General features: G+C 40.7%; 1 protein-coding gene across 2 annotated transcripts in view; it reads right to left on the bottom strand.

Moving 5' to 3' along the window:
* HERC1 (HECT and RLD domain containing E3 ubiquitin protein ligase family member 1) overlaps positions 1-12,714 on the bottom strand; it is a 113,081-nt gene that overhangs the window by 57,670 nt on the left and 42,697 nt on the right. For both annotated transcript variants that reach the window (XM_017816915.1, XM_017816914.1), the window contains 14 exons: positions 12,480-12,624; positions 12,218-12,389; positions 11,004-11,138; positions 10,112-10,277; positions 9,418-9,543; positions 7,989-8,210; positions 7,046-7,198; positions 6,739-6,871; positions 6,079-6,270; positions 5,367-5,588; positions 4,345-4,518; positions 2,564-2,678; positions 2,345-2,465; positions 272-443 (listed from right to left, as the gene is read on the bottom strand). In XM_017816915.1, the coding sequence (XP_017672404.1) occupies positions 272-443; positions 2,345-2,465; positions 2,564-2,678; positions 4,345-4,518; positions 5,367-5,588; positions 6,079-6,270; positions 6,739-6,871; positions 7,046-7,198; positions 7,989-8,210; positions 9,418-9,543; positions 10,112-10,277; positions 11,004-11,138; positions 12,218-12,389; positions 12,480-12,624 (2,248 nt within the window). The remainder of the gene's footprint in view (positions 1-271; positions 444-2,344; positions 2,466-2,563; positions 2,679-4,344; positions 4,519-5,366; positions 5,589-6,078; positions 6,271-6,738; positions 6,872-7,045; positions 7,199-7,988; positions 8,211-9,417; positions 9,544-10,111; positions 10,278-11,003; positions 11,139-12,217; positions 12,390-12,479; positions 12,625-12,714) is intronic.

Genomic DNA, 12,714 nt, shown 5'->3' with positions numbered 1-12,714 from the left:
CAGACAGTGCATGTAAGAAGTGTTAGGATATGGCAGATGCCCTGGGAATTGCCCACAAAGGCAATACTTGCCCAGTATTCCCATTCCCTTGCATCTGAAGACTTCCCTGAATCAATAAAAGCCCTACACCATTTTATAAAAATAAACTTCTCACGATGCTTATGCAGACAAATCTTTCACAATTTTTTAACTAATTGCTCGATTTTACCTCAAAGAGAAAAGGACACTTTCCTTCCAAAGGACATCATTGACACACAGAACCAGTACTTACTACCAGCTGTCATAACTTCATGTTCTCTTTCCTCCTCTTCATCTTCTTGTTCCGGGTGTCCTTCCTCTCTGTCACGTTCTGCCTGCTCCTCCATTTCTGCTTCTTCATCAATTGTACGAGTAAAAGAATGTTCTTGAGTATCAACATCAGCAGATTCTTGGTTATCCAGCATCTGGATGAAAAAAAACCACAAATCATAAAGTGGAAAATTCTCACTGAAATGAAAGACGAATGTAAAAGGACACAGGTATTGAGTAAGGGGTTTTTCCTATCAAAAAGATAATTTTGATACTCTGTGAAATGAAAGATATCAGCCATTTACATTCAAGGCTCTGCATCAGCTGGGAAATTTAATTTTCCTTTAGTAACCATTACTCAGATTATTTACATAAAAATGCCTCCTTGGAATGCTTACTAAAGAGTCTACTGTCAAACTCTGACACTTCAGCATCAAAGCCTTTGGAAAGTCATCCTGTTGAATCATAAAAATTATTCCCTTAAAAAGAAAATGAATACGATAAAACTTATTTGATGGATAAGATTGTTCCTTAAAGTGATAGTAAATATGTTCCCATTTTTCTTCTTAACAGTTCTGCATTTGCAGTTCTTTTCCTCCCTTTTATTTCCATGAAATTACCAGATTTACATCCCAAAGATTAGCATATGAGGTGCATGGGAAGCTTAACGGTCTTAGAACTTGAATTTAAATTTTTTTCTGATTGAGTGGATATAGTTGAGTTGACGCTTTCCCTTAATCTGAGGACAGAAGTGCTGACCAGCAAAATACATATTACCCAACAGATAATTTTCCAATGCAGGAAGTAGCTTTAAACAGTCCCAAGAAAGCAAAGCTTGAAAACATGCAGTTACAACAGAGGTTTTGGAATACTTAGGAAGATAATTAATCCTACAAAACTTGGAGGAAAAGCATCCCACCAACATAATTTATCTGCAGAAAAAACCTGGTGGTCTTGATAGCAGCACATCATGGTCACCATTTCTCTGGCTTATTTGCCCTCCTCATTCTATCCTCCAGCCTGTGTTTGCCATGCAAATGCAAACCAGACACTTTTCCCCAATACTATTAAATCTGAAACAACAAATGTACTACGTGCATCAGATTTGCTGTGCTGCATCTGCACAGTAACTGTGAGGACTTCTGGGAGAACTTACTGAACACACCCAATGCTTTCAGAGGTGCTGAATGTCTTGCAGACATGTCAGACCCCTAACCTGAGAAAGCAAGTGGCCAAGACACATATCCCCAATATTAACTAAGTAGGCGACATAAGCACATGGTTTTAAAGAGCATCACTAGTGCTTTATAACATAGCCAAAAAGCCTCTTAATCCTCATGTCACATTAGAATTTTGTTGGTTAAAAATATCTTGCTTAAAAATCCTATCACAGAAACCTGAATCCTGTTTTAAAGGAGTACTTTGTAATGCCCAACAGGCCCCAACCCGGAGTAATTCCATGACCATTTCCATCATCAGATCTGACCTGGTTTAATGAAATGATTCAGAGGCTGCCATCGTGCTGGCTGCATTCCTGCAGGGTAGAATGCAATGGCAGACAATCATGCAGGGCTGACAAGGACAGGTCACAGTAAAGCAATGTTAGGACATAATCCAAGCAGGGAGGAAGGAAGAAGAGGTGAGTAAGGCAGGGAAGGGGAAGAGAGAGGTACAGAGATCAGAGGCCCAGAAAACTCAGCTGGATTCAGGCATGGCAGCCAGACTAAGCTGTGGCCTGTCCAACACAGCTAAGCCATCTCCATCTAAGCTCTAGGCTTTTATGGCCCAGCACACCAGAGCCACGGTCACAGGGAAAGCCAGGCCTAAGGCTGTGCTCCAGCCAAATGCTGCCAATCAACCCTTGGCTCCAACTGATTCAGCATCACATGCACTACAGACTCCTTATTATACTCTGCCCATTCTCATTGGAAAACTCCTGAAAGATTTCAACAAGACACAACGAAAATACCAGCAACAGACACGAAACCAACATTTTGTCATATTTTCTGAATACCCAGTAGAGCCTGAAGAACTGAAAGGAGCTTTCCAGCCTTACCCATCTGTCTCTTGAGGATGATCTGGTCTGAATGAGTTCCATGTTCTTGCAGGCAAGCAAACGGCTGCGAACCTTGTACACGCAGCGGTAAACTTCTGCCAGGGCCTTGCCAGGCTGGTACCTGAAAAAAAGAGACCCAAGCCAGAAAAAAAAAAAAATCACACAAACTGCCTTTCAAGAATTCAACTGAACTTTTAAAAGCAGCTTTAAATGACTTGCCTGCTCTCACCACAAGCTTGACTAAGTAAACTCGTGTGCTTCAGAAGAGCTGCAAGAACAAATCTGGACACAGTGTCTAGGAGTGATTCATTACTTAAAGTTGCAGTATCCCAATCTGAAAAGACAAAGGATTCATCAGAACTGGCTGTTCCCAACAAACAAAAGTATTTTCAGTGGCATCATAAAAAAAATCTTCACCCCTTTAAATCCTTCCATTTAGCAGTAGCTTCAATGCTTAAGAAATGTTCACCATCACTCACTCATACACACACGTCACTTCAGACCACTGTGGGTTTGGCTGCTCAAGGTCCTTCAGTCTGATGGTCAAGGGTGTGCACACCAGAGAGCCACCAGAGAGCCACCAGAGAGCCAGGGGGTGCACACACACTGCCACCAGAGAGCCAGGGAGCAGAAACTAGGGTGCAACCTGTCTTTCAAGTAACCATAGCAAACTGGAGCTGTTCTCTTCTGGGCACAAATTCACATGGATCTTGTTTAGAAACACACAGTAGTTGAGACTTGCTGCTCTTTTACACGTTTGAAACCACATTCCAGCATCATTTCACAGTTTTGCTTATGATGGAAAAGCCTTATCTCCAGCAGGAAGGCCAACTGCTCAAGCTTAAAAGCACAAGCTTCACTGCTAATATTACCAAGAGACATTTTCAGGTTTTGAAATGAAGGTTCAACCAGTATTTTCAGGAACTGACCCCCTAATTTCAAAAGAACTTTTCCCCATTTCAATCTTATTTTCATAATGGTTCTTTTTACTCGACTACAAAATAGCCAAACTGCCAAGCAAACCTCCACAAAGCACCATCATTTTCCACAGGGGGGGAAAAAAATACTGTCCCACTCCCTTAACAGTATCTTTTAATCTAAATATCTTTTCCTATTAAATGTTATCTATGAATCCTTGCAAACTGCTGTCGAAATGACAAAAGCTCACCTGGCCACACACAGCTTATCTAACATACCTGCTCCTCAGGCAGCTTGCACTGTGAAGAGCAGAACCACATCAACTTCTAAAGAGCCCAGCTCCATAGCCAAAATTACACCTATCAACCCACTCATCTCAGATTTTGTAAACTGATAACCAGCAGGTTTTTTAACTGGAATTCCTACTCCTGTGGAATTCTCTAAAAGAACCCTCTGTGTTGCTCTCAACAGGCACACAAGGCCACTTGCTGTTTTCTTCATCCCGCTCAGCTTGGCCAGAGCTACAGAAAATTATCTCTGGATACTGCAGAGTTACAGTACAACAACAATATTTAGTGGAGGTCATTAAAAGGAACCTGGAAAGCTTGAGCAGGAAAACCCAGATTTTAGGTTATAAGCATGAGGAACTATTAACACTGTAAGGCCAGCCTCCCAGAGACTTGACAAACAAAGGGTGACTTCATTCCATTCCCAACATATTTTGCAAGTTACTTTGCCTTTCCCCATCTCCTCCCCATTAATTTTCCTTTTTAATTGTCAGTTTTACCCTGCTCTACTCAGAAAACAGAAAAAACAACAACTGAGTAAGCAAACAAGAGTTTCTTCTTACCAGGTCAGGGGGAAAAACAACACTGAACTACATGTTTGCCAAACACTGAAATCAACTTCAAAAGAAAGAGAAACAGCAGAAGAGAGATTGTGGAACATAACAATAAATTATTTTTCCTTTTGCAGAATTAAAACTTGTTGCCAACAAAAATCCAGGACTGTCCTAGGAGTGTAGTTGAGGCATGTAATATATGTAATATGCTTTTAACACACACACATTTTCAACACCTTACCTTTACTAACAGCATAGTCTTGCATACTGATCCAGAGGCTCCTGGCTGGCTCTTTTGTACAACCCAAGGCCAAATCAACATAGACTGTAATCTCAGGTCTCAGCTTATAGTCAAAGGGCTTCTGCTCCTCGTTTCCAGACAGGGCCACTTCTAACAAGGAGCTCATGCATTTGTCTGACAGAAGGGAAATACCCAAGAAATTAAACTCTGCAAATGTTGAGGATTATATACATCTACCTAAAAGCACTCTACACTTAGCTAAAAAAAAAATAAAAAAATCAAGACATCTCATTGTCCTACAACAAATTTACATTAGACAGGGAAGTGACTTAAGAGTTACAATTTACATAAAACCTATGGAGATTTAGAAACATTCTCCAACTCCGCTTCAGTAGCATAAATCTGTATCACTAAGTCCACCTGAACTGCACAGCTTGCAGTTACTGTGCTTTGTAAATAAGTTTTGAAGTCTACTCAGAACCAGAGAGGATGGGAACAGAGATGTGAACTAAGGAAGAGGCCACAAAGAAGCAGAAGCAAGGGGACTGTTCAGATAGGAAGGGATGACTAGAATATTAATGTTGAGTTGTTACCAATTCTGGTAGATCATCAAGACTGGAGTTTGTTATTAATAGTATTGCTCCTAATTAATAAATTCACTTTGCAAGTGGAATGTAAGATAATATTTTCCAATAATTAATATGAAAAACTGAGCCTCTGGTGTCCCTGTTAAACGCTGCTGAGCATCTAGGAGTTAAACACTTAAAATTAACTCAGTGAAGTCTGTGTTCTTTCACTGAGAAATTGCAGACTTTTTCTTCCCTGTGCACTTCCAAGACCCTTTGTAAACTACATCATACACTTAAACATCCATTTTGCAACTTTTTGCATTACTCCACAAACACACACCAATGCTGGAAGACAACCCCTGAGTGCACAGACCCGTTCAAAACACCACCAGAAATTTCCAAACGGATCACAGATATTTACAACGACAGGAGACACTGGCATTTCACAGTTACCTAAATGAGGAATATCCATTTCCACCCCATCACTGAAAAGTGGAGTCTTGAGCCAGTAGGCTGTGTCCTGTTCCTCAGGGGACACGGGAGGGCCCTGGAGCATCCCCCCAAGGCACCTCCCAATGAGCAAGGCCACCGTCCTCTCGAGGTCAACGAGCCACACCCAGGACTGGGCAGGCTGTGGCAGGGGCACTCCAGCGGGGTCGATCAACTCAGGGCCACCTGAAAGGATTCGTTCTCAGATCAGTCACAATTCCAAAATCAGCAAAATTAACAGATCTTGTTCATATTTCCCTGTTAGTGGCAGATTTGCCCCTCAATCAACTGAAGGAACAGCAGGTAAGAGGCTGTTAAGAGGCCACTTAACATGGTAACTACAGCAGCAGCACAGGCCATCACCATTCCTGGCACAGCTGCTCACGAAGGAAAGGCTCCTTCAAACTCTGCCCAAGAGTATTTTGTCCAACACACACTTCTCTGTGTTCTGATAAACATGTACAGATATAGGAAACAACTGAAAACTGCACTCAATTAAAGCAGAAAAAGTATTTCACAGCAAGGGCCATTAATACATTTAGGAAACGGAAAAGGAGATGTAGCAAGACACACAGCTTAAAAAAATAAAAGCCATCTTAAAAGGGAAAGTTAAACTTCCACTACAAAAAGGTGCCATTCTTTACTTTTCAGATGAAAAGCATGTTATGACACTCACCATGAAGAGGCCACTGTAATTCTTGATCTTCCAGAAGGGCTGCAGCAGGCAACAGTCTGTTGAGACGATCTAGAGGTGGCAGCAGATCCAGCAGGTAACTCAGCAAGGGCCGGGCTACCGACACTGGCAGCAGCAGCAAGGAGTTGACAATCTGGGAGAGCATACTGCCAGCAGCTGAGACATAAATCACATCTGCAGGGGGGAAAGCAAAGCTGAATTACAGTTATACAGTTATATTCCAAGCACAACAAGGCCATTTAGCAAGGCAAAGAACTGCATAAAATACCTCAGCTTTCTCAAAATGTCTCCACGGCACATGTTGAACTGATGGGTTTAACAATCACTAATCTATTTCGTATTTTACTAACACGCTTTTCAGTGATCACAAAACCAGCACTTTTTAAAAGAGAAATCTAGAATTAACAAAACTGCCTCTGTGCATTATTGTTTCAATGTCTTCTCCATTCTGTATTTTCCCTGTATGTCAAATGTTGTATCAAACACATGAACCAGATGCTATCCCTGGGTGGACACCTAATCTCCTCTTTTGGGGGACGCTTGGGATGTCCACTTCATGCAGATACAGGAAAAACAAGGTATTTTATTATTCAAATCTAAGCTTACAGAGCCATCAATACTGATTTTGCCATGAAGATTTACCTCTCAGTTTTTCCCCAACACTACCATTCCAAGAGCTTTCCTTCAGCAGTGTTGCAGAACGGGAATAGATATCTGTGGCATGAGGCAACAAAAGCTGGAGGTGTTTGTGGAGCAGAGCCACACTGCTGGAATTCTAGAAGGAAACAAACCAAAATAAGAATAATTCTGTAAATATATTTAAAGGGTTATTTAAATTAGTTTAGCTTTCAAGTACTCAGATTTACAACAGGAACCTTACAACATTCTGATGCTTATGAATGCTGAATTAGTTTTTTCTCTCCTAAATGATAAAAATAAGGACACACACCTCACTGACACTGTTGATGTGGCAATAAGCCAGCAGCTGTTTCTGCAGTGAACATAAAAGCTCATGAAGATGAGCAGGTTGGCTGTTTTCTGATGATGATGTACCTAGTAAAAATTTATCACTGTTTTTTTCCAGTTCTCCAAAGGCTTGGTCCTATTAAGACAAAAAGGAGGGGGAGAAAAAGAACAATTAACTGTGCTTCAAATGCCATGAAACCTGACAATCATCTTAAAAAGAAACTTTTATTATCTTTACTATGTGCCAGTGGATCATGGGATAACCACAGCTAAAATACACTTGTTTAGAAAGTCATTTTGATAGCTGTCAAGTGAACACTTCTCTTCTAAAAAGGTTTCTTTCAGAGGCTGCAATGTTTTTATTCAACTCCCCAAGGCTAACTGGGTGAAAAAACCCACTCCCTAACCTGGCCCCCAAATCACAGTATGTTAAAATAAGTAATAATTTTTAGGATCTGTTGGGGGCTGACGCATGAGATGTTCAGTCAGGTAATAAGCATAAGGTAATAACCCTAGTGAAGTTAATTAGACAGATTCATGCTCCTGGTGTCTGCCTATTGTTCCCTGGTGGCTGAGATTATACTGACTAAAAACATTCCATGCACTTCTTGTGTTACATTCTATCTGCCAAAAACTTCGAAGCCAAAGCAAGAGCAATAAAACAGTCTGATATGAAAGCAGCTGCAGTTACATAAGTCATCATAAACAATAAATACCACTATAATAACACAAAAACCATATTGTTAGAGATGATTTAACTGATTTTAGTCCACTTCAGGACAAATACATATTGCACTGCTACTTTAGATAAAAGAAAAAGAGCACCATTTTCCTGAGATGGAGAAAAAAAAAATTAACCCTTCTACGTATCCAAAATTCATTACAATTTTAAAAATAAATCAATTAATTACAAGGCCTATACATACTGTATAAAATCCCAAATTTCTCAGCAGAGTCTTCATTAAGATTTCAGCCAGGTGAGTGTCTGGGTGGCTGCTCTGCACAGCATATGTTTGATCAGAGAGGTTTCCATAGCTGATACACAGCGAGGAGGTTTCGGTGCTGTCTGAGGGTGAGCTGTAGCCAAGCAGGGAGGCCACGTGGGTGTGATCCTGCAAGCTTGTCAGAATGATGTCCAACTGCATTCTCTAAAGAAAAATGTTTAAAGGCACAAAAAACACTCTTTGTTAATGAGGATAGAATAAATAAGGAGCTATGAAGGAAAAAGGATTAGACATAGTTACAATGAAAATATTGTAACGGGACAGAGAAATAAGCTGGAGGACTTTTCCAAAAACCTCCAGGTTTTCCTGCAGATTTGTAGTATTAGAGAACAGATAAATATATCAATTAGATGACCATACCTAGTAAAATCTGAGATTAAGAGGAAGATATTAGACACTGGACTAAATGCTTTCTGCAGTTTGTTGGACTTATCTGATTATCTGGGGAGTTGGTGGGGGACACACCATTTTTCTAGGCTGCACATCGGAAAAAGGGTAAAAAGCAGAACAAGCACACATGAGACCAAGAGAGGTGGCAGATGAAGAGTAATGACCTTCACCTTCAGTGCTGCTCCCCACTGCTGCTGGAAAACCTAAACTTGTTCTGCCCTAGTAATTGTCAGGGGGTTTAGTTCATACCAATACTCATCTTCACAAATCTTTAGAAAATCAGAATCAGAAGATTCTGCTTCATAGTTTCAGTATCAAGTGTAAGCCAGTCTCTTCCTCAGTGTATAAAATGCAGGACTTGACCAGGATCCTGTGTGCACAGAACTGAACAGTACTTTTGCTCATTCTTTTAGTCTGAGACTACTGCTGAAGTTTCAGTTCCTACTGCTCTCAAGGACAGGAACAGATGTTCCTTGAATCTTTTTCCCTCCTTTTGTAGGATACTGGGCAACCATCCTAACCTGCATTAATTCCTGGTTTTTGCATTCAAGAAGGAAAAAGACAAAAGGAACATTGCAGTCATCTTTGCAAAGGAGGGTGAAATCCATGTAGCAAAAGCATTATACAAGTATTCTTCACAGGGAATAATTTTCTGTTTCCAAGACATGTGAAATCTAAATAGTTAAATCCAAATTTAAAAATATCTGCTCTTTGTACTTGTCTGGAAATGCTGACACAGCAATTCCTAAGCAGCCAACATGCAGTGTTCCCTGTCTCACTGGACTCTGGTTTAGCCAGGCTACCTCCAGGTTTTGTTATGCTGGGCTTTGCACTGCACCTCACCAGGAATGTGCTGGCACTCTGAAAACAAGGCTCACCTCAGTTCACAATGTTCCAGCAGAAAAAGCCAAAGCAAACCACAGCTGCTTTCAAAGCATGGCATATTTTTACCTGACCTTACCTGTCCTTTTGATAAGCTCTCCCATCTATCAGGACCTTGGGGGAGAAGGGAATGGAGCAATTCCATTCTCTCTCGCAGTGGAGGAAGCAGCATAGTTGCTCCTACTGACAGAGTCTCAATTACAACCTAAAATTAGAGCAGCAGAAAATACTTCTTCAGTAAGGAAGGGGGAGATAATCAACTCACTTGTATCTTTAAAAAACACAGCACATCACCCACGATATATCCAAAACATCTTGCTTAATTTCATTTAACATCAGAGTTCTATCTCACAATAGCACACTAATTTTTCATGTTGTGATGCAAAGACATGCAGTACATTGAAGAAGTGAAATGAGAGCAACAAAAGCTGCTGTTTCCTGTAAGAGTACATCTTAGGAGAATTACTCAACTGAGTTAATTACTCAATCCACAACACTAACATTTTAGGCTCATTATCGCAAGGAAGACTAATTTAAAAGTTACAAAATAAAGCAGCTTTCTGACATTCTTCTGCAAACATTCTCCTCTGCTTTCACATCATAAAACAGTGATGGTGACTGCAGGTTTTACCTGTCACGAGTAAAACCGCTAAGTCAGACTCACGTTTATCACAGTGCCAACTGCTCAAAGTCAGATATCTCTCTAATTGCACAAAGAAAGAAAGAAGAGAGAGTAGCACAATTTTCACAGCAAACAGCAGAGCATGACTTACTTCCTGAATTTCATCAGGGACAGAAGAGTCCATCAGTCTAAACAAGAGATTTCGGAGAGGCCCAGCCTGGCGGCCCAGAATGCTGGTGGCTACACCCCCAGCCAGTGCAAGTGCAAGGTGATTAGAAAGCAGCTTCAGACACAATTTAAGAAAATTGTGGTGTTCCCTGCAAAAAGAAATACATCCCTGTTAATCTCTCCTGCTCCCTTTTCACTTATTTGTGCACTAAGCTTTCAACTCGCCTTTGATATTTTGTACCAGAAAAGTAAATTACAGCTGGGAGTTGGAAGAACCTCCTCTGAGAACCTTCTGCCAATGTGCTTAAAAGAACAAAAACCAAAACTAGAATGGAGAAGTGTCTTTGTGGACAATGGTTCCAAGAGACATCCACTTTAGAAATGCAGTCCCATGAATCAGGAGGCAAAATCATCCAAAAATACACAAAGAGGCAAAAGTATTATTCATAGAGAAAAAAAATAACTTTTAAGAAGTAATAAATGTAATCTTCTCTCAGAAGATTCAGGAGCACAAAAATTGGGTTAAAAACAAAAGGTCAGGGTATTAATTTCTAGTCTTTGTAAAAAACTTCTGAAAAACTGTTAAAGGAGTAAGAACTAACAAAGCAGAAACAGTAAATGCATTTCAACTACATAGAAAAATGTGTTTCAAAGGAAAAACTCTGAAATAAAGCATTTAATTCAGTGCATAATGAAAATAAACTCCAGGCAAAAGATCCTGCTACGTCTGGGGCACTGCAGAGCTCCTGAAGGAGCAAGGAAACCAGACTTATGCTTGTTAAAGAACACACTAACCAAGACTAAGCCAAGCACCGCTGCTGTAAAGAAAAACAAAATAATTATAAAAATCTGTAACAAGCACATGCTGCGTGTACCTTGAGGAAGGAAAAGGAAGAGGGGGGATTTCACTGTTGATTTTGTCACAGTAGTGCTCGAGGAAAGAGCGAAGATGCGAGAAGGTACTTTCTTCCAGGTCTACACAGTAGGGTCTGTGCCACGCCACAACCTGCCTGCAATCACAACCAAAGGAGATCACCCTCTGGAAATACTCCAACTGCTTTAATGAATTAACAGCTCAAGCAGGTTCAACACACACTTAACCAGTTTTTTTCTTAGAACAAACCAACTTGACTATGGCAGACTAACTTCCTGACCCTCGGGGGTATTTTCTGCTCTCTTCGCTGTAAAACTCTTTACAAAAAAAATTCTAAAGAACAGGAACACCTACAATGCTATAAATATGAAGCCATATGTATTTAATCTGACTCGTGCAAAGGCTGCCCAGTACTCACAAAGCTGGTTTTAGTACAAATGTCAGATTATAGAGACCTTGACACAATGCAGAGAGAGCTCAGAAGCAGTAGTGCCACTTAGCACTATTTAAGTCTCACTATTTTCTGAATTGATAGCTCCTGTGAAAACAGGGCACTTGAAATTCTTCTTGAATCATCTTCCAAATATTAAGCTTTTCTATCCCTTTGTGTTAGTTTCTATGTAAAACTATACTGGTTCACTTCAATCACTTGCTCATGTCTTTGGTGTAACAAAGTATTATTTCACTTATTGCACATTAATAACCAAACTATTTATTTAGGCACCTGGTTTCAGTTTAGGTTAACAGGTAACCATACAGAAATTTTTTAAGATGTTTAAATCCACCTCAGCAATTTGTCTGAACTTCCCCTTTCCCAAAGTCTCCTGCTTAGTGCACTCCTTGTTACATTACAGGAAACTTCCTAAGCCATAAGAAGTCCCTTCAGAAGCAAAAATAAATACTGAGTTGTTTCACCTCCCACTGCCTAACTTCACAAAATTTTAGTAAACAGAGGTCTAACAGCAGGTAAGAAATCTTCATACACAAAGAACTAATACCCAAATCCTTGGTGTTGATATATTTTCACTTGCAATATGCAACAACTGGAGGAGAGGGAAGAGGAGAGGAGGGAGGGAAGGCTCTCCAGCCCAAAACATTACAAGCAGAATACTTGAAACACATGGTGTGGTTAACACCTTCAGGGAGTAGTTAAATGTATCCCAAAGTGGACTTGTACAAAAAGCAAATGATACCTGTCCCCAGTGTCATCGTTACCTGTCCCTTGGAAGAGCTGTCCAGGCAAGACTATGGGATGTTCCTGCTGAGATTTGTTGGATTGCAACTCCATCTAAACCACTTACTTTCTTCGGTTTGGTGATGGGACCAGTGGAGTTTCCCTGACCACACTGTCCCATTGAATTGTTACCCCAAGCATAAACTTCATTATCTATAAATGCAGAGGAGAAAACAAAACCTGAGATACAACCGCTTTTGATCGAGAGGAGGACGATGCATTTTTACACCTTGTTGTTCTTACCATGAGAAAGTGCCAAGCAGTGACTGTCCCCAATGGAAATGTCCACTATCCTTGTGGCAGCCAGCTCCTCGATGAGTTTGGGTCTGAGAGCAGTGGCCTCCGAGGAGCCGCAGCCCAGGCAGGCCCCGCAGCCCCAGGCGTACACCTGGAGCAAAGCAACACAACCACCCCAACATTCACCTCTGACATCTCCTCAGGTTTGTCAGATCAGAAATAGAACTTTCGGTAACACTTA

The sequence above is a fragment of the Lepidothrix coronata genome, unplaced genomic scaffold, assembly GCF_001604755.1.
Source record: "Lepidothrix coronata isolate B3197 unplaced genomic scaffold, Lepidothrix_coronata-1.0 Scaffold58, whole genome shotgun sequence".
Classification (NCBI taxonomy): domain Eukaryota; kingdom Metazoa; phylum Chordata; class Aves; order Passeriformes; family Pipridae; genus Lepidothrix; species Lepidothrix coronata.
The sequence above is the reverse complement of the archived record's forward strand: the minus strand, read 5'-3'. Positions and strand labels throughout refer to the sequence as shown.